This window comes from Folsomia candida, unplaced genomic scaffold (assembly GCF_002217175.1).
Source record: "Folsomia candida strain VU population unplaced genomic scaffold, ASM221717v1 Fcan01_Sc011, whole genome shotgun sequence".
Taxonomy (NCBI): Eukaryota; Metazoa; Arthropoda; class Collembola; order Entomobryomorpha; family Isotomidae; genus Folsomia; species Folsomia candida.
Genome location: NW_019091203.1, coordinates 1,594,851 through 1,617,605, shown reverse-complemented (window position 1 = coordinate 1,617,605; position 22,755 = coordinate 1,594,851). Strand labels below are relative to the sequence as shown.

General features: G+C 36.1%; 3 protein-coding genes and 2 long non-coding RNA genes across 6 annotated transcripts; 3 read left to right on the top strand and 2 right to left on the bottom strand.

Annotated features, from left to right (window-relative positions):
• Nucleotides 1-56: 56 nt before the first annotated feature.
• On the top strand, nucleotides 57-4,651 carry LOC118437067. Of its 2 annotated transcripts, XR_004835861.1 has the most exons (5): nucleotides 57-144; nucleotides 791-1,059; nucleotides 2,990-3,223; nucleotides 3,725-3,888; nucleotides 4,324-4,651. It is a non-coding gene; the product is annotated as an uncharacterized LOC118437067 (long non-coding RNA). The 2 variants fall into 2 exon arrangements; XR_004835860.1 differs by lacking the exons at nucleotides 57-144; nucleotides 791-1,059 and having other exon boundaries at nucleotides 2,833-3,223.
• LOC118437068 lies at nucleotides 1,378-2,786 on the bottom strand. Its single transcript, XR_004835862.1, has 3 exons — nucleotides 2,352-2,786; nucleotides 2,160-2,223; nucleotides 1,378-2,050 (listed from the first exon to the last, which is right to left on the bottom strand). It is a non-coding gene; the product is annotated as an uncharacterized LOC118437068 (long non-coding RNA).
• Nucleotides 4,652-5,160: 509 nt separating the features above from the next.
• LOC118437010 lies at nucleotides 5,161-7,127 on the top strand. The gene is made up of 6 exons (XM_035855752.1): nucleotides 5,161-5,307; nucleotides 5,396-5,554; nucleotides 5,936-5,970; nucleotides 6,031-6,255; nucleotides 6,677-6,843; nucleotides 6,923-7,127. Exons 1-6 carry the CDS (start codon nucleotides 5,229-5,231, stop codon nucleotides 7,026-7,028), a joined length of 771 nt encoding a protein of 256 aa, XP_035711645.1. The 5' UTR covers nucleotides 5,161-5,228; the 3' UTR covers nucleotides 7,029-7,127.
• Nucleotides 7,128-8,288: 1,161 nt separating this feature from the next.
• LOC118436980 lies at nucleotides 8,289-9,581 on the top strand. Its single transcript, XM_035855701.1, has 2 exons — nucleotides 8,289-8,891; nucleotides 9,171-9,581. The coding sequence occupies exons 1-2, from the start codon at nucleotides 8,322-8,324 to the stop codon at nucleotides 9,450-9,452; spliced, it is 852 nt and encodes a 283-aa protein (XP_035711594.1). The 5' UTR covers nucleotides 8,289-8,321; the 3' UTR covers nucleotides 9,453-9,581.
• A 1,933-nt stretch (nucleotides 9,582-11,514) lies between these two features.
• LOC110855011 lies at nucleotides 11,515-14,325 on the bottom strand. Its single transcript, XM_022103443.2, has 3 exons — nucleotides 14,077-14,325; nucleotides 12,187-12,568; nucleotides 11,515-11,788 (listed from the first exon to the last, which is right to left on the bottom strand). The coding sequence occupies exons 1-3, from the start codon at nucleotides 14,283-14,285 to the stop codon at nucleotides 11,573-11,575; spliced, it is 807 nt and encodes a 268-aa protein (XP_021959135.1). The 5' UTR covers nucleotides 14,286-14,325; the 3' UTR covers nucleotides 11,515-11,572.
• Nucleotides 14,326-22,755: the final 8,430 nt, after the last annotated feature.

Below are 22,755 nucleotides of genomic sequence, written 5' to 3'. Positions count from 1 at the left end.
AATCACGCAAATGAGGTATACACATTTGAGCCAAATCAGTAAGCAGTTGCCATAGCGACGTAGCCAAGAAGATGAAGCGAGTAATCCTTTCCTCCACTCTGTTCTTGCTTGTGCTCGGGATTTCTGGACGGGTTACATCCTCAGGTCTTTTAGTATTATTTTACACCATAGTTTTATTTACGTGCATTTATACCAAAATATATACAGGCTGGTTTCAATGTTACATACATAAACTAGAAAGTTTATCAATAGGAAAAATTCGTAAATTTTGTACATACATAGTATTGTCAAGTAAATTTTTACGGACCGGTGTAATTTTAATAACTAGATGTACCAATGCCACATTTCTAGATAACCGTGTAAGTATTTCCTATTTTACGGAAAAATAATGCATTTAATGCAAACAAATTGTTGCCGCAGTCCAAGATTTTTAGCTTAACGAAAATCAATTTTGGTTGCAATACATACACACTCTTAGAAATCCAGTCTCAAAATAATACCAAGTGGTATTCATATATGACTCTAAATACATATCAGTAATTGGTAAGTGATACCGTGTAGTAATAGCTAAGTATTAACATATTTATGTATCGGCAGAAAATTTTTACCGACTAGTATAATTTTGTTACCGACCAGTACAACTTTAATACCAAGCGGTAGTAACTTTAATACAGAGAAATCAATACCTGTGTGGCTACATATGCCAGATTTCTAACAGTCTAAATACATATGTTTTTGTTACATAAAATCATTAATTTACATAATCCACTTTCGTGCCCCTTTAAAACAGCCAGTCAACCCAATTCTGACACGAATCGAGGGGAAATCCATTTCAGGGGCAACTGCACGCCAACGGATAAATGCAAATACACCAACACGTCCTGCATCGATGGAATTTGTCAATGCAGACCAGGCCACTTTTTAGCTGCCGTCCATAGCCATATCAGTTGTCATGGTTCGTGTTCATGGTACAATTTTGTATTCACGTCATACATATTTTGAAAGCGAGTTGAATGATTTCCAAAAACTGTCTAAATCCACAACATTGTCACGGTCGAGGTAAGGTTTTCTCGCTTTTTTATTCTTAAATAGGCATTATCTACACACTCTTAGAAAAATCAATACCAGATCAATACCACGCGGTATTCATATGTGACTCTACCGTTTTGGTATTGATTTAATACCAAGCGGTATTATTTTGGATTTATACCGTTACGGTATAAAAACGTCACTTGCGGTATTGCTTTTTGTTCGTGGTAGTATTGTTTATTAATACCGAAGGGTAGCAACCTAAGACACAGCGGTATTAAAACACTTAATACGGTATTGATGATTGATACCATGCAGTATGAAAAATAACGGTTTAGTACTGGTTGGTATTGATTTTAACGTTATTTATTTGATAAAATTACAAATCAGCCAATTATAAATGACAAATATTTACAAAAAATGGAAATCAACTGGATGGAATATAATGGAATAACTTAATTATGAAACTGGCTCACAAACAATAATGTGGAAGAGTTGAGCTGACTGGTTCTAAACGCACAAGCAATTTAAACTAGACATGCACCGAGTACTCGGCAGGTTTTGGCCGTGTTCTCACTACTCGGACTCGGCCGAGTATTTTTGCGTGCTCGGCCGAGTATTTCTTAAATTTTTATATGCATCCAATACCACTTTACCCGTTACTTACACCGCGCAGTTCAAATTATCCATCATGTGATTTTTGCAATCAAAATCAAACTTACTTGATATTATGTAAACAATGATTTTTTTGATGATCTTTTTGCCAATATACTAGGTGGCCGAGCCTTACTAGGTACTCGATTGCCGAGCTTTGCTCTGTGCTCGGCAAACGAGCAGAAACGAGTACTCGGCAAAAATATAGCCGAGTACTCGGTGCTCGGCCGAGTCGACTTTTTCGGTACTTGGTGCATGTCTAATTTAAACAATAAATTGTGTAAATAATTCACACTTTGAGGCAGTTATTTTTATATATTTTTCAATTTAAAGTTATTTTACTCCTAATTCGATAGGAAATATCCAACTGAAATAAGTGATAAGCAAAATGTCAATTAGTTGAAATATTTTAGAATATCTACACATGTCTAATTTAATTTCAATAGTCATTCTGATTTGTAAATGTATTCACCAACCTAAAATTATCCGGAATCCTATATGCACGACCGGAACTCGGAATTGGCTAAGTTGATGATCTCGCTAAATATAAAACAATTTAATTAATACAAAGCAGACACTATGACGAAATTGGTGGTTTAAAAATCCTTCCGATTAATATAATACGTAGCAAAAGATAAAACGAAAAGAAAAAATAAATTTAAGCTTACCCTTTAATAAGAACGTGTCAAAGTTTCCAGCGGAATAGTCAATTTCTTCCCCTCAAATAATTCCCTAGCCGAAATAATTTAGAAGCGCTTATTTTTAAAAAGAGAACGATTTGCAACTGCAAGTGTGAGGTGATTACATTGCAAATCTCGCGCACAAATCTATACCGGACTGATTTGAGACTGGGTAAACGTGGTATAAAATCTGTACCAGTCAGTATTGATGTTTTACCAACTCGGTATTACAAGTTAATACTCTCCACGTACAAGCTCGTGGTATTGATTTTTCGCAAAATTTTAATACCCATTCGTGATTGCGTGATTATACCAGCACGACGGTATTAAAATTTTTCAGAGATCAATACCCAGTTTCTAAGAGTGCATATGTACAGGGTGGTCTAAATGTCACGCCACAAGGAAAATTTTTCAATGGGATAAACCCCAAAATCTCCATTAGTTATAAGATTTTGGAATGAGATTTTCATAATTATTGTCAAAACTGATGGAAAACTAATGACGAAATTCTTAAAATGCTTAATTTTGGAGAGAGAATTTCGCTATCAAATGGAAATTGACAAATTTTTCCCATCTAAAAATTTTCCATTGTAGCGTGACATTTTAACCACCCTGTACATATGTAGAACCATCCTTGGGTGATCAAGAACGAGACATGTCTTCAAGTCTCAGATTCCAATATTTCGTGTCGGTGCCCCTGTTACACGGGATTTCTTATCGACGTAATTCGCATTATCGACAATGCAATTAAGAATTTGGAAAATTGCACAATCACCGAAAAGGATTCCATCGGGACCCTGGACACGAGTACTGATCCACCCTCGTGGAACAATGGATTGATGCAAGTCGTAGCGAAAAATGTATGCGCACAAAAAACTTCAAAAACTTCGATATAATCAAATCCTCCATTTCACATTGTGCAGTTGTACCGGTTTGGTATTAAATTATTACTGAAGGGTATAACTTATAACTGTAAGGCATACGTTATACATACGCACAAGGATGGAGCTTGTCCATGCCATGATGTCAAATTTTGCCATATTTTACCGTACATTAGTCACAATTCCAATGTGACGGATATTTATGGGAAATGTGACGACCGACATTTATGACAAGTATGTATAACGGACAAATTCGACATTTCATTTGACATTTGTGACATTTGTAACATTTGTGATATGTAGGTAAGCATGACGGAGAAATTGGACACTTATGAAAATTTGAATGTCACAAATTTTAAGTATCTGACAAGTTCGACATTTCTGACATGGCAATATTATGACATTGCACACCGTCACATGTATGTATGTGTGAGCTTACTGTAAAATATACCCATAATTTTTTCTTCTTCCCACATTTAGCAAACAGATCTCGTCCTGGCGCCTTTCAGTCTTACCAAACAAACCACCGAACTCAGAAACACGATGGATTTCTCCACTTTCATAATAAGTAATCCGTACCAACAATTGCATTTTTCCATTGGATTCCCCCTCTCGTCTCGGGCCGAGTTCCAATACCTGAAATGGTAAAGGAACATTTTCAAAATCCATTTAAACTGATATGGAACGACGAAAATTTTCGTTTTATGTATAAGAAATCCTGAAAAATTGTGGTCATGGTATGGTGGGGAAAGAAGACAATTGTCGTTTCGGAAGGGTCACTAATTTTCATAATTTTCTTTCCGTAGTAAAAAATCTGTAGGGATTTTTCCAGTACAGACCCAATGTTAAATTTCAACATTTCGCAATATAACGTAATGTCAAATTTAGGATCTTTAAGTTTTTTTGAGGTTTATTTGTCTGCAACCTCCGTCCGTACGATGACCGCAACATATGTATATAGTTATGTATAAATTCCCCGATTTAACCCATTTTCTGTACACCTGTAGATAATCATAAATACTCGTTAAAGGGTTATTTAATTGACAAGTCAAATTACATGCATATCTACTTACTTCAAGGATCACGGTACTTATCGGGCAGGGGCATAATGAGCAGCTCTTGAACAAATGGTTCATACAAGGGAAATCGTTGTGGTCCAAGGACAAACAGAAGACTCCCTACACACCCACCAGAAAGTGTCATCTTCTATAAGACGTGGTATAAAATTTACACCGGAAATGATCACGGACTGTGCATATGTATCGCTAAAATAATTTTGTTAAATGTTTAAAGCAAAAATTTTTAAGCAACTAATAAATTCATAGGCTTTGTAAATATAATTGGTATAGAAATAATGTAAACCATTGCCTAATAAAAGTTATCAATTTCATTATCCAAGCACACAAATAGTTTTTTTTTACTTAAACATTGTATTTAACAAACTGAAAATAATTTAATTCAATAATATATGAATACAATAATTGAATTTAATTGTTTTCCTGGCTAGATTTGGAGATTATGATATCCTACAAAAACATAATGCTCCACCAACTATTTATTTGTATGCATGCAATCGAGGATTGTATCCAATGACAAAATTAAATTTTGTGGAGAACACATTAAAAAACTACATTTCCCAGATTTATGTACAATGCACTGTTAAAAATCAGGTTACCCTTTATGAAAAGGAAATGCATTCTGAACTAGATTTTAAACAAACTATACAAAATCACGAGAAACGGTGACTTGATAAAGAGTAAAGTTTATGGATTTAGAATAGATATGTAAATTAATTGATAGCACTTACTTCTGAAATTGGCAAAGCTATTTTTAAGAGTGTATAAATAATTTGGATATATGTATGTATCTCTCACGCGATATTTTTATTCAATCCTGATCGTCCACATATGTACACATGTAAATGTCATGAAATATATTCCGAGTTTACTCCAGGCAGAAACATATTTACATAAATATTTACATAATGAAGACGAAATTGACCAACTATTTTATTGGAACGATTTGTGTCCTAGTACTGGCTCTCGTTTGCTGGATATTTTCAGGTAAGAATAAATATATATTTTTATAGAGAAACAAATTTATGGAATAAATTTCAAGAGTAATCTTTGTATGGTTTTCATTAATATGTAGGAAATGCTGTAGTTGCAAAAAGGCAAGGGATCCAATTCCATGGAAAATGTACACCTGGTGATCACTGTGCTTGGAAAAATACTGCCTGCATTGACTCCACGTGTCGATGTCAGTCTGGCTACGAGCACCTCAAACATAATGACATTCATTTCTGTGAAGGTGTTCATACGATTCTTTGAAATTTCAAAAGAAATAAACAATAAACTAAATAAAGTTGTTGAAACTTTAGTCGTGGACCACGACTCGTGGTTGAGTAAAACAAAGGATGACTCGAAATTGAATAAAATTTATCCAACTTGTAATAATTCTGGACATAACACAAGAATTCTAGAAAACTTATTCAACAAAATTTACATAAATTTATAGATTAAATCTACACATACATAAATACATACTTAAATATGTATACATAAATTTTACTATATTCCTGTCATCCTCTGTTTTACTCAACCTTTAATATCTCTCACACAACTTTATTTAGGGCGCAATTAAAATTCATTACATTTTATAAAATAACTCGAACTAAATAATTTTTTCAAGAACCTATTCAGCTCCGAAATATTGCAACTATTGAGGTAACTTCTATTATTACAATTCCGGTAGAAATCAAGTACATTGATTTCCAAATATTTCAGGATCACCCCTCGCTAATTCGAAACCAGACGTGTCTTAACTCAAAGACAAAATCTCCTAACTCGTGTCGCGCTAGTCCTTGCTTTACCGGATTTCTGATCGATTTAATTTGCAAAATTGATCACGAAATCAAAAATTTGGACAACTGCACAATCACCGTGATAAAATTGGCGAATAAAAGTTCATCTGTCCGAACAGCAAGAATTCTGAAGCTTCTTAAACAAAACGTAACTGTTAAAATTAACATATGCAGAACTCGGTGCCTAATCGCCAAATTGTCAAAATCACATTGCAAATCATTTCTCAGTTCTGGGAATTTATTTAAAAATTCTGGACAACAAATTTATAGAGTATGTCGTTGCCATTTATGTAAAAAAATTATGCTTCAAACTTTGAAACCTTTTTGATGGAGGGGATCTCAAGTTTAAAATGCCATCAAAAAAATTAGAGCTTATCGAAACTTGCTTAAAAACTCGCCGTCACTTTATCAAGCAACTCACGGTCCACAAACTTGTCGTCCAAAATTTCAGAATATATTTCCCGGGCGTGGAACTGATTAAAACTATGCTAATTACATATAACGATCTTGGTGATTAGTCATGAAGTATTACGTTAATTTTTTTTGTTATGAGACCATTTTATTTCTAGAAAACCGACTTGATCCTCACACCCTTTAATTTCCTTCGGAACCCAAACCCGTACAAAAAAGTTATGCTCGATTCAGCCCCATTTGTTTGGAATGCAGAAAAGTCGGTCTATCTATCTCTAGGGTTTCCGCTATTCGCATCCGATGCTAAGTGGCAGATGGACCTCACGTGAGTTTTGGGGATATTTAACTATCTAATTTTATTTTAAAATTGAGACAGAGATTTTTTAATATATGTCAAATTTCAGAATAAATTCACTTCTTGAAAAGAAATATATTGATGAACTCTTAACAAAATGGTTTCATAAGGGGACCTCGACCTTAGCCAAGGAGAAACATGTGACACCTGAATAACTCAGGGAAACATGTAATTTAATAAAATTCTTATAATTTTTATTTCCAAAATTTCAGAAATCATTAATAAGAAAAATAAAATCTTCAGGCATATGAGAACCAGTCGCCAAATATATTTGTAGGAATTTTTCCCTATTCATGCCTCCGATGTATGTATCTTGGATGATCTACTTAATAACATATGTACATGCATAACTTTCAGATGTATGAACAATACTATTCACCATAAGTTTCTAATAAGCCAACCCATCCGCGATTGGATGAGGTACCAAACTGGATACGAAACCTTAAAAACAAACCGTCGTAACCTTAGAAGTATGTAGCTCGCCATATTATAATCAGCTGGCATATGAAGTAAACACACAATTCTGACATTATTTTGCACCATTAGTAGAAAATATGTAGATTGCATACATAGTTTAAGCATACATAAATTCGACTTTAATCAAAAACCCATGGATACATGACTAGTTAGCTTTCGAGATTAACTTCCTGCATGCAATAAATGATATCAATTGTTTGCCTCAAAAGAATTCATACAACTTCCTGGAAAATGCGTTAAATAAAAAAGTACTCATTTTACACACGTATTTATGTACATACATATTAATAATTTTGCATACATACCCCACTCCGACACAGATTTGTCCACATGCGATATTTTAATTCCGTTCAGGACGTTCACCTTTATGTTTATTCTCGGAATTAAAGTTTACAGTAAGATGATACTATTGTACATTAGACATGCACCAAGTACCGAAAAAGTCGACTCGGCCGAGCACCGAGTACTCGGCTATATTTTTGCCGAGTACTCGTTTCTGCTCGTTTGCCGAGCACAGAGCAAAGCTCGGCAATCGAGTACCTAGTAAGGCTCGGCCACCTAGTATATTGGCAAAAAGATCATCAAAAAAATCATTGTTTACATAATATCCAGTAAGTTTGATTTTGATTGCAAAAATCACATGATGGATAATTTGAACTGCGCGGTGTAAGTAACGGGTAAAGTGGTATTGGATGCATATAAAAATTTAAGAAATACTCGGCCGAGCACGCAAAAATACTCGGCCGAGTCCGAGTAGTGAGAACACGGCCAAAACCTGCCGAGTACTCGGCAGCGCCGAGTACTCGGTGCATGTCTATTGTACATAGAATTACCGTAACATCCGGGCATCAGCTTAACATATGTACGCGTTCTACTAGAATCGAGTATAAAACCAGACACGAATTATAATCATTGCATTCATATGTAACTATAATTAAGTATTTTAGACGTTTTCCAGTTTTTTTTTTGGAATGGAATTTCTCAACTTTTTTCTAATTACTTCCATCTTATCTGCTCAATGTTTTGCTGCCCCTCCGAAATCCAAGAAACCCGAGCTAAATCCCCGCCTGGGTCATAACCAGGAGAAGATTCGCACCATTTTTTCCTCCATCCTGCCCTCCCACTACGGTTACTCCTCCCCAGGTGCGGGATATAACGCCCACTTCCGACCACGCGGGGAAAATGAGACATCCAACGGTAACACCCCGACTATTATGCGGATAAATTTAAAATCCTTAAAACTCAGCGCGCTAAGCGATACTCATTTGGATGTGGTGGGAACCCTGGGTGTGGAATATTTGGATTCCCGCCTCGCCTACGAGGCCCCGGATGGGATTAAATTTATAGAAGCTTCCGAAGCTAGAGCGCAGCTGTGGCTTCCTCGTCTTCGTATTGGCGGGAAATATTTGAACATTGGGCAGCGGGATCGTTACAACGGGGGTGACAATGACCACTTCGAGGAGAATCCGAGAGCCTGGATAAGTCCGGAAGGGTTGGTCCGGCAAGATCTAGCGTTCGAGAGGGAGCTGACAGGGCGACAGGTCAGCACGCAGTATTTTAAAGCACATCTGTTCACTTTCATTCATTCATTCATTCATTCATATTGAAAATGAATAAAAGATTCCGTCATTTCACATGGATGACTGCGAATAAAAGGATATTTCTCGCTTTTTTTCATTTTTTACTGTACATATGTTTAAGACATAGGGTGAAGTAAGAAATGAAGTGAAATGAATTGAGTTTGACAAAAAATGAATGAATGTGAATGAAAGTATTCAGTCAAAAAATCGGGATGACTGACAAAACAATTTTCTGAACAGGTATCTTCGAACAGGACAGAATTTGAAATGAAAATCCAGGACGATAAGGACTTCGTGGAAGATGTCCGACTCGAGTGGACCCTCGATAAGGCTGTCACCCTGGCGGGCGAACCTGTCAAATCAATACAGGGAGCGAAGTACAATGCTACCGTGACGAAAGATAAGTGCGAACTTATCGAGGACTTTGGTTCTTTTGGTCAACAGGAATTTGGCTGTCTGAGGACTACCTTTGTTCTTCTGAAAACTGGTGACAAGATTTCCACACGTTTTAAGCGTCCTTGACTTTTTTAATCTCAAGTATTTATAGTGTTAAATATTTGACTTATTTGAATTTACTTGATTTTCTGATTTTTGATAAATTCAGAATCAACATGTTAAGTATTCTATCTGTCAATAAAAAAATCTGTACTATTTCTTGTGTAAAATAGCGTAACGCAGAGTTCAAATATTTACAACAAATTACGGAAAAATTTGTGGAAAAACTGACCACACAGGAGTGTTACAAAATGAATCCCTAACCTTATGAAAAGTAAAACCTAACCTAAAGAGATACTTTCGAGGTGATGGTCGTGTCCAGGGTACCCACTATGTGTTTTAGAATCTGCCAGGACCCTAGATGAAGGATCCATTCTTATTTCCGTGTAAAACTCATATTTGGCGCCATGGCGTGGCGCCACATTGGGTGAATTTGAATATTTTGGTTTTTAAAACCGTCATAACTTCTGAAATCATGCACGGATATTCAAAATTTTTAGCACAAATGGAGTTCAACTTTCGATTTCAATGAAATTTTTCAAAAAACTGATTGTTTCAATCTTTGGAAAATTTTAATATTTTCTTAAATGTAGAAAAAATCTTAAAGATCTCAAAAATAAAAATTTTTGATGTATTGATAAGTTTTTTAATACATTTGATAAAATTGTGATCTGTGTAATCATTTTAAGCGTAAAATTTCGAAAATCCCAGGGAAACTGCAAAAGTTATGTATGTAGGTTTGAAATTGGTCGAAAATGCGGATTTTAAGTTTGGCGCCACGCCACGGAGCCGAATATGAGTTTTACGTGGAAATAAGAATGGATCCTTCATCTAGGGTTCTATTAGGTTCTATTAGGTTTTTCCTTTGTTTTGACGAAAATTTTATGAAGTTGTCACCAGCACGGATCTTTATACAATTTCGTGGAAAGTACATATATACATTATCAATTTACATACACTAAAAAAGTACCCATTCAATAAACAGAATAACTCATGTCATGTAATCTAATTTTTAGCAAAGGTGTTACAAATTTGCGAATGTATCAACGAGAAGAATCAAATCTGTACGTATTTGAGCACCAATCGCCAAAGATATGTAGGTATATTTCCCTATAATTAAGTATGCCTCATATTTAGCGGCGGTGATCTAATTAATTACGCAGCAATGTATGCAGGGTGTTTGATAATAAAGTTCTGATGATATGATAAGATACATAACTGGATGAGGTACCCCAAAAAGTAAGGCTTGTTCGGTAATACAAAAATCATTTAACACAATTCAGATACAATAAGGCGACGTCAGATAATCAAAGTTAAATTGTACAAATGTTTCCTGGTCCGTAATACGAATTAAAAACATAAAATCATTCTTTACACGCCAATTCAAAGTAAGGCACTTATGCTAATTTAAGATCGTCATATCACATCCAATTAATGAATATGTAATAAATAAATTGGACATGATTTAAGGTAAATTTGAATATGACTAGTTTCCACTGAACAAGCTAAATCCATTTATCATGGCATGACAGATTCAGGATTGGGTCACGTTTGTATAATCCCTAGGTAATAAATACAAAAATTATAATTTTATTCAAAAATATGCCTCAATAAATTTTATTATTTACGCAAGAAGGTGATCATTGAAATCAGATGGTCAGTAAAGCGTTTTTGTCACGAATTGTTCCTACAATTCCCTTCGTCATCTTTGTGGTATAATTCAGGGTGGTTTAAAAGTCAGGTTACAATGGAAAATTTTTCAATGGGAAAAATTCGTAAATTTCCATTAGTTACGGATTTGGGATTGCGATTTTTATTAATTTTTATCAGAACACTGACCACAAAATTCTTAAAATATTGAATTTCAGAGGGAAAATTTCGGTAACTAATGGAGATTTGCAAATTTTTCCAATGTAACCTGACATTTAAACCACCCTGTATGTATGTTTAATTAATTCATAATTTATTCTCAGTTTTCCAAGTAGGTATTTATCTAGTGTTCTATCAGAAAAACATAGTTGCGACCCTGATAACTATCTTCGTCACGGAAATAAAACTGTGTACTTATTTAAAATCTAGAGCTCCAAAACCGTTTTAAAATCATTTTGAAATTTATTACTTGTTTCAAATTTTTTTTTATTCTTCTTTCACCGAAATGACATGGCCATAAACATTAAAATGAGGGACATAACTGCAAAATTGTCCAGCTTTCCGGCGCCGTTCGTTTGCGTCGTCCTCACCGTATTATTCGTAGGTGTTGTAGGAGTCGGCCTTAAGGTGGTGGTTGGACGTTGCGTCGTTCTTAAGGTGCTAGTCGTCAGCGGCGGTTGCGTCGTGTTACACCCATGCCGCACCCACCCCACCTGCGTGTTAATCAATCAATTTATTAAAGGATATATGCCCTTGCGCCCTAATCATGCATGATTTAATATTGTGTTACATTTAATGCATGGGGCCATCCAAATGTTACGTCATCAGAAATTCCCGATTTTATCACCCACCCACCCCAACATAAGCATTAAGGGTAAGGAATTTTAACCTGGCTAAGATAGGAAAACCTAAACCATCTATCTACTAAAATGATGACGTAATACATATATGAACGTTCCCTATCTCGCATGTTTACGTAGGTCGAAGAGATTAAAAGTGTTTACAAAAGTGATCAATTCTACGATTTTGTAGAAATTATAATTTCTTATGGATATAATTTTTATGATAATAATCGTTATGCATAACCTAGAAAAGGATTATATGTAAATACCTGCGCGTTGATGCCAAGACTGTACGTGAATCCATACCCGCGTTGATTCACTTCCACCGAGGAATTTAGACAAACTCCTCCCACCGAGTTTTGTCCGGGTTTATGCTGCCATGAATTCACTCCGGTGAAGAAGTAGGACCCCGCCAGGCGTGCTGTGGTGTCTAACGGGGTACCAAAAGTAGCCGAGTAGGATGGCCCGGTGAAAAGGGTCCTTTCAAAAAATGTGATCCTGGCCTCATTTTGGTCGAGATCCCCGTAACGGTGGACATGAATTCTGGTATAGTTTACCCGGACCAAGTCCGTTATGCAAGTGGCTCCATTGCCCGCCTGAATAAAGCGGGTGTGACAACTTGTAGAAGTATTGCAAAACTGGATCTCCCATCTGTAATAAAGGTATTTTTATTTATTGCGAATATGAACCAGCCCATATGTACATATTTAGCTGTTCAAAAAAATACGTAGTAATTCAATAAATATTTATTCAATTTTAAAATTCGAAGAAAGATTACATTAATCCTTTGTTCATACCAAAATGTGAAACGACATCAATATTTATACATACTTATGTATCATTAAATATAATTTGTCATGCATTCAAATTCATTCTTAATTTGTTAAAAATTTGAAAATAAATATTCATTATCTGTTCAAATTTATTATTCATTAATTTAAAATTTGAAAATAAATATTCCTTTCTTTTTCACGCAGTTTATCCTAAACTCGTCTTTTAAAACGGATTTTGCAATATTTCCCCATGTATTAAACATTGCGTGAAACAGGAGTAACGAATCAAATTATTTATGCACTCTGTATGAATATAAAATGAATAAATATTTATTCAAGGTTCATTCATTCAAAAATTTTGAAACAATTATTCAACAACTTATGAAATTAGGCCCGAATAGTTTATTCATTCTGTGTTGAATAAATGAATTTGAAGAGGGGAGGGAAAGTCCATATATAACGTCATCAAAAACATGGGTGGGTGGTTTTGGATCGCTTATTTTACTCGTCTTAACGTGAGTAAGATAGGCTTAGATAGGGAAGGGGGAGCGAGGGTAAAAATCTGCGTTTTTCTGAGGTGAGGAAAGTAACCAAGGGCTACCCTCACGACAGAAAAGCACATGGTTACGGCGAAGCCAAGGTATGCTTTCAAGACAGGGTCCTAAAACTTCTGTCAACGCTACAGCTCGAACGGTTGAATTTAGTGGAAAATTTTTGAAACAAAAAAATCAGACAATTACAAAATTTAGTGTCTTTTCAATTTTCTTTTTGCAAAACTCTAGTATTACAAGAATTTTAGGACCTATGAAACTTTAAAATGAACCGGAAATTCAATTTTACCATACAATGATCATGCCGGCTATTGATTTTATTGTGCGGGCACTGATTACGCACTATTTAAGATACGTTCGAGCCAAATCGGTTGAAAAATGAGAAACTTTTGATGGTGGTATCTGCAGCCGTTTAAGCTGCTTAATCGCATATGATAATTGCACCTTACCTATCTTATTGCTATTGGTAACCAACAAAAAAATGCCAACCCAAAAACCAGAAAATAAAACTACATTTAAAAAACAGCATTCTTCGGTGAGGGTGCGACTAAAAACTTTTAAACAAGAGCATTGAACAAATTTATAAATTTAATATTGACCAACTTTTACCTCACCATTTATTTAATGCAGAATTTAATGCAGAATCATTTTGGACCCACGGTGAGGTAAAAGTTGGTCAATATTAAATTTATAAATTTGTTCAATGCTGTTGTTTAAAAGTTTTTAGTCGCACCCTCACCGAAGAATGCTGTTTTTTAAATGTAGTTTTATTTGTGACATAATATATGGACGTTCCCCGTGGTAAAGCCCAATTCTTGCAAAATTTACAACTTACAAGCCATTAGCTCGATAAGACAAAGTTGTTGAGTTAACAGGGACGGTGATGCTTGTCGTGGAATTGGTCGTATTGGCGAAAGCGGTTCCAAAGCAACTCGCTGTATTCCAGAACGATAGAAATTGGGCTTGTTGTCCGGACGCAGTTTGAATCGCAGCGAGGAAGAACGTGCAGATTGCAAGGGTTGCAAAAAATTGTAGTTTCTCCATGGCTTATAATTAAATAGTTGGCGTTATTCCATGCACAGAAGAACTTGGTAAAGTGATGAGAAAATGTTTTTTTGCATGGTTTAATACACGTGGGTGATCTCATTTTATGGGTAATGACATCAAACCTCCCAGTTCTTCTTCGCGTAGCCCGAACCATTCAGCCACAATGACTTCAATTTTAATGCCTCGACCATACTACCAATCCGGAATGAAGTTACATACATATTGCACTCTAAATAGATTCAGCAAAGTTTTATTAAAATTTGTCATGACAAAACAGGTGTAAAATGTATCCAATAGAGGTTAAAACTTATCCAACGTTGCAGAATCTTCGGCCAACCTTGAGTTAATTTTAGTTTCACTGTGCAAATATTACAAACTCGCTTAAGGTATCTCAACTTTTACTCAACTTTATTTACAGTATACAAAATCATGCACTACCGAGCAGCATATATTTAAATATGCGACTCTATAAGGCTTGTACATATTCCTGCCAAATTCTGCCCAAATTAACCAATGCTTTCTAAACTTATTGTACCTCAGACAGACGGACAGGCAGGCCCCTACATTAGCCTTGATTTCGACTAAAGAGTAGTTAATGCCTTCCGAGATATCTACTTTCGACCGAATGGTTAATCCGTATTCGATCATATTGAACAATATCAGCCCAGATTACACTCGCTGATTGAAGGTTTTGCCGTATTAGCTAACATGGTAGGAAAGTCCGGCGATATGTGAAACAAATTGTTACGTATGTATCAGAATATGTACATATCTACCTCAATTCTAATTTATGTTAATGCTCAGGATATTCTGGATTACTGTAGCATTCAATGCGTAATCCAGTCTGTATAAGAGTGACGTAAATGTGCCATGATCTTGCCTCATTGCGGGCTTATCGTTAGTCACGTACATAATTATCGGGTACGCATTCAGGGCAAGATAACGACTTCTGGATGACATAAATTGACTTTGTTCTCGCATATGTACATATGTATCTCGTATCTATAAAATTACTTATGTATCTGACTCACACACATATGTCGTTCAGATCTTCACATACAGGGTCTGGCACTTTGGTGGATACGAATTTGACCTTGAATAACCCCGGAACGGTTTGTCTTAACAGTTCAAAATCTTGAACAGAAGAGCATGTTATCCTCAAATAGCTGTGTGCAAAATTCCAAATTTCTACTTTCAAAAATGCCTCCCCCATAGCGCCCAGAAGCTGAGACAGTCATTTCAACTTGTTCCAGAAAAAATCTCGCCCGTGTTTGCAAAAAATGTTATTTAAATTTTCTGTTCAGAAATAAGAGTGCGTTATTGGTGACAATTGACGAAGCACTATTTTCTCTATAAAATACTAATAGGGTCCGAAGAGCTTACTACACGACAAATGCCGAAAAAAATTCAAGCAATTTGGTGCTTTTAAGCGAGGAGAACTTTCGTAAACAGTTTATTGTCGTGGGTGCAATGTCCGATCGCGGTGTCCACCCACTTATCAAAGTTCCCCAAAAGCGTATCTGCAAAGCACTATGTGGACCGTGCATCAAAACCACATTTAGAATAACATTTTCCTAAATGGCATGGTAAAAAAATAAAGGATGTTATTTTTCACCATGACGCAGCGTCTTCATCAACGGCAAAGTTGACCCAAGATTATGTAAATGACCTTGAACCTAGATTCGGTATAAAAATCACTTCGAATAGTGAAATCCCTGTAAAATGCCCTGACATAAGTCAAATAGACCTTTTTGGGTTCGAAGACTTGAAAATAATTTTTTTTCTGTGGAGACCAAATTTTTGAGAGGGAGTTTGGAAAAAGTTAAAATGACCGTCTCAACTTCTGGGGGCTGTGGGGGAGGCTTTTTTGAAAGTAGAGAGTTGAATTTTTGCACACAAGTATTTGAGGATAACGTGCTCGTCTTTTCAAAATTTTGACCCGCTACGACAAACTGTTCTGGGGTTATTCAAGGTCAAATTCGTATCCACCAAAGTGCCAAACCCTTCTGTATCTCTGAATTTTGTCGAAAGTGTTTCTAATATTTACGAAATGCTATAGTCTATGCATTAAAATTAGACTCTCTCCTGTAACAATCGTATCAAACAATTTTTATGGGTGTGATGTACATAAACAGAAAAGTTACAAATTTAAAAAAATGTAAATCCTGTTCCATATTCTTCAATAGTACTAAAACATAATTCATATTTACAGAAGTACTAGTACTAAAGTATTTATTAGTATGTATAAGCTAAAATCTTCAGCCTCCTGTTAATACTCCTCCTGTTAGAATCCTAGCACACATTGCTTTAAACGCAATCAAAATGTGTCCATAATCTTCGAAGTTGACACTTCAGGTCCTTTTGATGCTTCTTCGCAACTTATTCTTACACACAAAATATCGCTGACTTACAAAATAGATCAGCCATCAGCCAGTTAATCAGTATATTTCTAACCAGGCTGTAAATCTCAACAAAAAATACTACTAATCCAATCCCGAGTATACCACCGACAATTATGAAAAGCGTTCCAATTCCGGATTTGATATTCATACCGTGATCATCCTCTACTATAATCCTCTCTTCAACCGGCTTCCTGCCCACATATTTCCTTCCAAACTCCTCTTCCCTTAACCGTTGGTGTATCCCGGTTTCAAATTGTGCCCGCAAATTTTCCGTAACCCTGGACTTACTCCCACCTTTGATGACCCACCCGTACGGACTGTTATCCAATTGATCCCTCCCCTTATAGAACTTTATCCAATAATACTTTCTAGTTAAGAAGTACATCTCGGCATCTAAATTAAAAGATTGTGCTACAAATACCGTTCTGCCGCATTTAATGACTTGAAGCTCCACTGATTTTTGCAAATTAACTTCACCATCTTCGACCACGAGCTCGCTCGGCTCATGAGGATGAGCAGGGTTCATTAAACCTAGGATGATCAAGCTCTCTTGAGAAAGGAACTTTGCTTCTTGACTGAGATGTGTTGCAGATACATGTCGAAGTAGGTCTTTGAGTTTTGCAATGTCTGATCTAACTAATGCCCATCTTAGGAAGTACCATAAATCACTTTTAGGCAAATTTGTCTCCCAGATCCAAGAATGTAGGTAATCGGTTGCTGAGGAGAGAAGGCTAACGCATTTTTCATAGTTGTACCAAAGTTTCAGGTATGAGTCGTGGGAATCGTATAATTTATCTAAATTTTCCCAATCCCAATGTTCCAAGAAGGTTTGGTAGCTATTCGACACAAGCCACTCAGACACTGTAATATTGCTTTTTTGTGAGTTTTCGAAGTTTGAGACTGGATCAGGACCACAGATTACGTTGCTATGAAACGACTCAAGAAAATTTGTAGCTTGGTGTGAGTTAAGCTCAGTGATCATTAATCCATTATAACAATTGGTTAACACTACGGTCATGACAATCCAAGCACCAATGCTGCAACGAAAATAGTTGGTTCTTTCAATCTGTCCCGGAACGGGGTAATCTTCTTCAAATATACTGGCGAGAATGAACAACAACGGGGAAAATGAGGTCGGTCGACCTTCTTGTCTTGCGCTTAATTTTATAAAGATAACCAGCGCTATGATAAGAGCTGCGATAGAAACTATTAAGCTGATCCAAACCTCAGACTTAAATGGCGTTATGTAGAAGGTAAACGTCATAAAATTCTCTTGATAGCAAGACAGAAATTGAAAGCCGGCAAAACTAGTCGTTACAAATTGCCGATGATGCTTCCCCCACCGCCACCATTCATATTTAACGTATTCCACTTGCGCATAAAAGTTGTTTAGTTTGAAAGTCATGCGGGAAACGTTTTCTCGTTTGAGAACGGTATAAATAATATAGTTCGTAATATCCAGAAATTCTTCTCCTCTTACGAATGGATTTTCTAGCGTGTGGATTACAATGTCTGACCCATCGTAGCTAACTTGACGGCTGGCAGTGTCATCCGAAATACCCCATATTTCAGGGGGTCGGCTTAAATCTTTAAACATTTCAGGAACAGATCTGTCCATCAGTTTGCATTTGAACCTTTGCAAACTTGGGGGTGTACTCGACTCATGGACACAAAAATTGAATTTACCTCCATCTCGCTGCCAAGCAATTGCAAAATTGTCGACCAAATTAACAAATAATGCGTCTTCTTCCTCCTGTAAAACATCTCGCTTGGAAAGAACCAGGATATACACGTTCCTCGTAAATAATACCCAATGTCGCCTGTCCTCATCAAAGTATAAATAGTTTGCCATTTCACTCCAAAACAGCAAGCGTCCCGATTTATTGGCCTTATCCGGATCCGCCATCAAGAATGAGGCAAACAAAATACTAAGTCTGAAACGGGATATTCGAGTCCGCGACACATTTGTGGCGTGAGTACGATAGTCGCGCATAATTCGGTCGAATATGGTAGTGGGGGATAAATAAGTCGCGTCAGGTTCGAAGTTCTCTGCATTTATTCCGTCATGGAATATTTGAACGTCACAGTTCTTAAGGTCATGGAGGACGTGGTGTATTTGGATTGTGTTAGACGAAACGCTGATTTCTGCCTGATTTCCATTTGTGAACGGTGTGTTGAGAAGAATGAGAAATAACACAAAATTATGATTAACTGAATTCATTGTAGTGTAGATATCAATGCCCATAGAAAAAAACTTTTGGGATCGCCTTTACGTCAAGAAGGTTGCAAATAGAGCTTTGAGATAACACAAAACAGTGACACAAATAATATAAAATGCTTCCAGTTTTACGTTATTTTAGATTTTGAGTTAACATATGGTTGAATAAATACTTTTTAAATGTTCAAAAGAGCAATGTACGACTACTTCTGATACGGTTTACTTAGACCATTTGTGGCTCGTAACGAAAATATTGTTCCTTCGTGACTTGGAGTAAACCATTAGTAAATTAGAAATGTAAGGTTTATATATACTTTGTAGCAGTTACGTATTTGCTATTGCGGCGTTATTCCCTAACAGACCTATGGGATTTTCGTGGACGGTTTCATATGTAATATAAGTATTCGGCATTAGTATGTGTGTACGCAAGATATTTTTAAAAATATGAATACACGTAGGCTTATTCCACTTTTTATCATGCGTTATGCAGGCACCTACAAGTAAATAATTTCGAGACATTTGGAAAGAACTCATAGGCGTAAATTTATTTGATATTTATTGGTGACAAGCTTTCAAGAGATACTTTTGCCATCGTTATATTTACGGAAACTTACGAATTATACAATGAATAATGTAAAAATTAGTAATTTTGTAAGGTCAGTCTTTTAATTTTCTGGCGAAACGGTACTCGCTGTGGATTAGAGTTACTGACTCCATGATTTTATGTCGCAAATGATGGATTTGCATGACACTTGTAATTTGTTCTGCGATGAAATTAAAGTGAATGTTGCAAACCGATGTACAAATTTAGGTCATCAGTAGAAATTCGGAATTAGATACCAGGCAACCAATTCAAAATACATGATCCTTCCGTTTGGGGAGTATGTATGTAGATATTTCCAAATTTGCAGTTATGTTTATCACACCAAGGGTAGCCTCTAAATAATCCAGGAATAATACCATTATAATTGATAACTATTTTGGTACATATGTACATAGTACGACTCTACTGCCATTGGTCTGATACCAACTTATTGTAAGTTTGTTACTGCTCGGATACTATTTTTTACTCCTCCGTTACAGTTACTACCTGAATGATAACACATTTAGAATACATCAGACAAAAAAATTAATGCCATATATTAATTTCGTAGATACATAGTAACTTCATATTATGTGTAGGGATATTTCACTTAAAGATAAGCAGATAGTCTGCTTTCTAATAACTAAACTATTACGCCACGTTAGGTCATTTCCATGTCTTGGTATTATGTACATATGTAGTTGCTCTTTACAAAACTATATGTAACTTTGGTATGAATAAGTAAATATTTAATGAATTTACCACTTGAAATTCTCCCTTCATAGTATTTATCTAATTACTTACCTGAAATTACTTCTTACCTTTCGCACATACACAGATATGTTTGTATGTAGTCATCTGAAAGCTAAATAACGAGACAGATTATCTACATAAACTAAGGTTACACGCGTACTTAAATTTGGTTATGGATTTTATGTATCGATTAATTTTCCCTAATTACAAACCATTCAACGTATGAATGTAACAGCCATTCCTGGCTAGATTACTTTATCATAAATATTCAAATACATACGTACAAAGTCCTAAATATAATACTATTTATAACACTAATCTATATGTATGGATGTGCCTCATCATTACTTTGGCTAATTTCCGCTCCAAAATTTAACCTTTAACATTCTCATGTGCATTTTACGTCCACGTACACATTGGCAAAATTGCCTTTTCACCATAGAATTTACAAGCGGACTGGGATAATCTTTAACCGCATCAGTAAAGACAAAATAAACGGAGCTAAAAAATTTATACATTTTACAATTTATATTATACAATTTATTTAAAATTTATGTCAAATAACCACTTAGTCAAATTAATGATTAAGTTATGCATCACATTGCTATTACCCGGACTAATCGATTCAGCAGAAACAGTTTCCACTCTGGACAATTTTCTAACCTTCCGTGACACCAACTGCGATCTGCATATCATTCATGACGCCGTCGATTCTGACATCTTCCACACAAAGGGACATCAAATTCAGCCCAGAGTGATTATCCATTCTGAGAGCCCTTACAAACCTGGAACAATTGACGTGTTCCAGACTCGACCAGGTCCCTGTCATGTATCACTGTTCCTTATAAATTTCTATCGCTTCCCACAAATTTGCTGTCAAGAAGAAAACCATGATTTACCCAGATTGTTTGAAATTGCACAAAATTGGCAACTTCACTTCATCGAGGATAACCTTAAAAGACCGATCCCTACAAAAAATATGTACACAGTAATCCTAGCAAACGGCGAGAAATCAAGTCAAGTCTACAATAATAAACAAATTTTCTCACAGAACATTTACAATTTCGCTGTTTTATACATTTCTGGAAATCGTATCGTCAATATTTGCATTAAAACGTTTGACATTTCTCAAAATGTTAAATGTTTCGAAAAAGTACTTCCTACCAGCAAATTATTCACGGAGCTGCTCCACCTGGCGCCTAAATTCTGGACGGTATCATACGACCAGAAAAAACTGCCTAACTTGAAATTAATCAATGCCCCAATATCCCTTAACCCCTTCAATCAAAGTGGTGACCCTTTCACTGTCGAACATCTCGCACGGAGTGTTTTTAACAGAGCAAACGTCACCGCAGTCTCTCTTTTTACTTGCATCGAACTCCACACAGCTTGTGGATGGGTGCGACTTCGCAAGATTTCATTGGGTGACGGATATGCAAAATCAGCACCCGTGATGTGGGCCGGCTACCAATTTTTGTCTTGTTTTAAGGAGACCTTTATCAGCTTTAAATTCTACGTGTTTCCGTTCCAGAAAGAGGTTTGGGTAACGCTGTTTGTCTCGATTGTTACCGTTGTCACGTCAATTTATCTGTACATAAAATTATTCACGGGTGAGAGGAAGATCTCATTTTGCCCCTGGTTATTCATCCTCTCCACACTTTTTGAAGAACCGCCAGCAATCTCGGATAAAAAACTGGAGGCCCATTTCATATTCCGCTTTGTCTTGGGAAGTTGGTGTTTAGTGTCGGTTATATTAACGAATTGCTATAATGGGTTGATGATCACTGATTTGAATGCACCACTGGGTTCTGTACAGCCGAAAAGTTTTAGAGACTTAATTTGTTGGCAGAATGGCCAATTAGGTGGCCACCAAAATCGCAAGGAATTAGAGGAATACGTTGACCCTTCACTGCTCACGTGGTACTCCTTGGCGGTGACTGCCCACACGAATCAATACAGTCTGGATGAGAATTACACGAATTTTCGAAATCCGTACGTATCTAAGGATTGTTTTAAATTGTTGTCACCTGCGCAGGAACACCTGTCCTACCGAGTACCTTATTTCCAATTTGTTTCCTTTTTGCTTACCGAGTATAGCAAATCGCGGGAATCTTCCCATTCTTTCAAAAATAATGATGTCATCTCTCCAGCCACAGAGTTATTATATTTGAATCTGCTTCATCCCCGCCAAGGCCAATTTCCTGGAGGTCTCGACTATTCGAAGAACCAATATTTACCGGACGACGTAAATCGAAAGATAGAAACTGAAATTGTTGATTGCTCCCAGAAAAACGTTTTCGTCACGAGTGACGAGGATTTTCATGTGCAGTACAAATTTCTCAAGGAGAACTATTTCTCAAAGGAATTTTATACAGGAAAAGATGTCTTGGATTCTAAACTTGTCGCGTTAGTATTTTTCAAAGAAGGGTATTCAAAAGTGCCGCGGTATTCCGAGGGGTTAGTTGAGACCGGGATTTACGCCAGGATTGAGGAGGAAATTGAGACGAGGCA

Bases quoted from the DNA above. Each gene is read 5' to 3' on its own strand.
- LOC118437010 (XM_035855752.1), top strand. From the start codon at position 5,229: ATGAAGACGAAATTGACCAACTATTTTATTGGAACGATTTGTGTCCTA. The intron at 5,971-6,030 runs GTAACTTCTATT...CAAATATTTCAG, and splicing joins GAAATATTGCAACTATTGAG to GATCACCCCTCGCTAATTCG. The intron at 6,844-6,922 runs GTGAGTTTTGGG...GTCAAATTTCAG, and splicing joins AAGTGGCAGATGGACCTCAC to AATAAATTCACTTCTTGAAA.
- LOC110855011 (XM_022103443.2), bottom strand. From the start codon at position 14,285: ATGGAGAAACTACAATTTTTTGCAACCCTTGCAATCTGCACGTTCTTC. The intron at 12,569-14,076 runs GTAAGTTGTAAA...CCTTTATTACAG, and splicing joins TCTTATCGAGCTAATGGCTT to ATGGGAGATCCAGTTTTGCA. The intron at 11,789-12,186 runs GTATTTACATAT...ATTAACACGCAG, and splicing joins GTCTTGGCATCAACGCGCAG to GTGGGGTGGGTGCGGCATGG.
- LOC118436980 (XM_035855701.1), top strand. From the start codon at position 8,322: ATGGAATTTCTCAACTTTTTTCTAATTACTTCCATCTTATCTGCTCAA. The intron at 8,892-9,170 runs GTCAGCACGCAG...TTTTCTGAACAG, and splicing joins GGGAGCTGACAGGGCGACAG to GTATCTTCGAACAGGACAGA.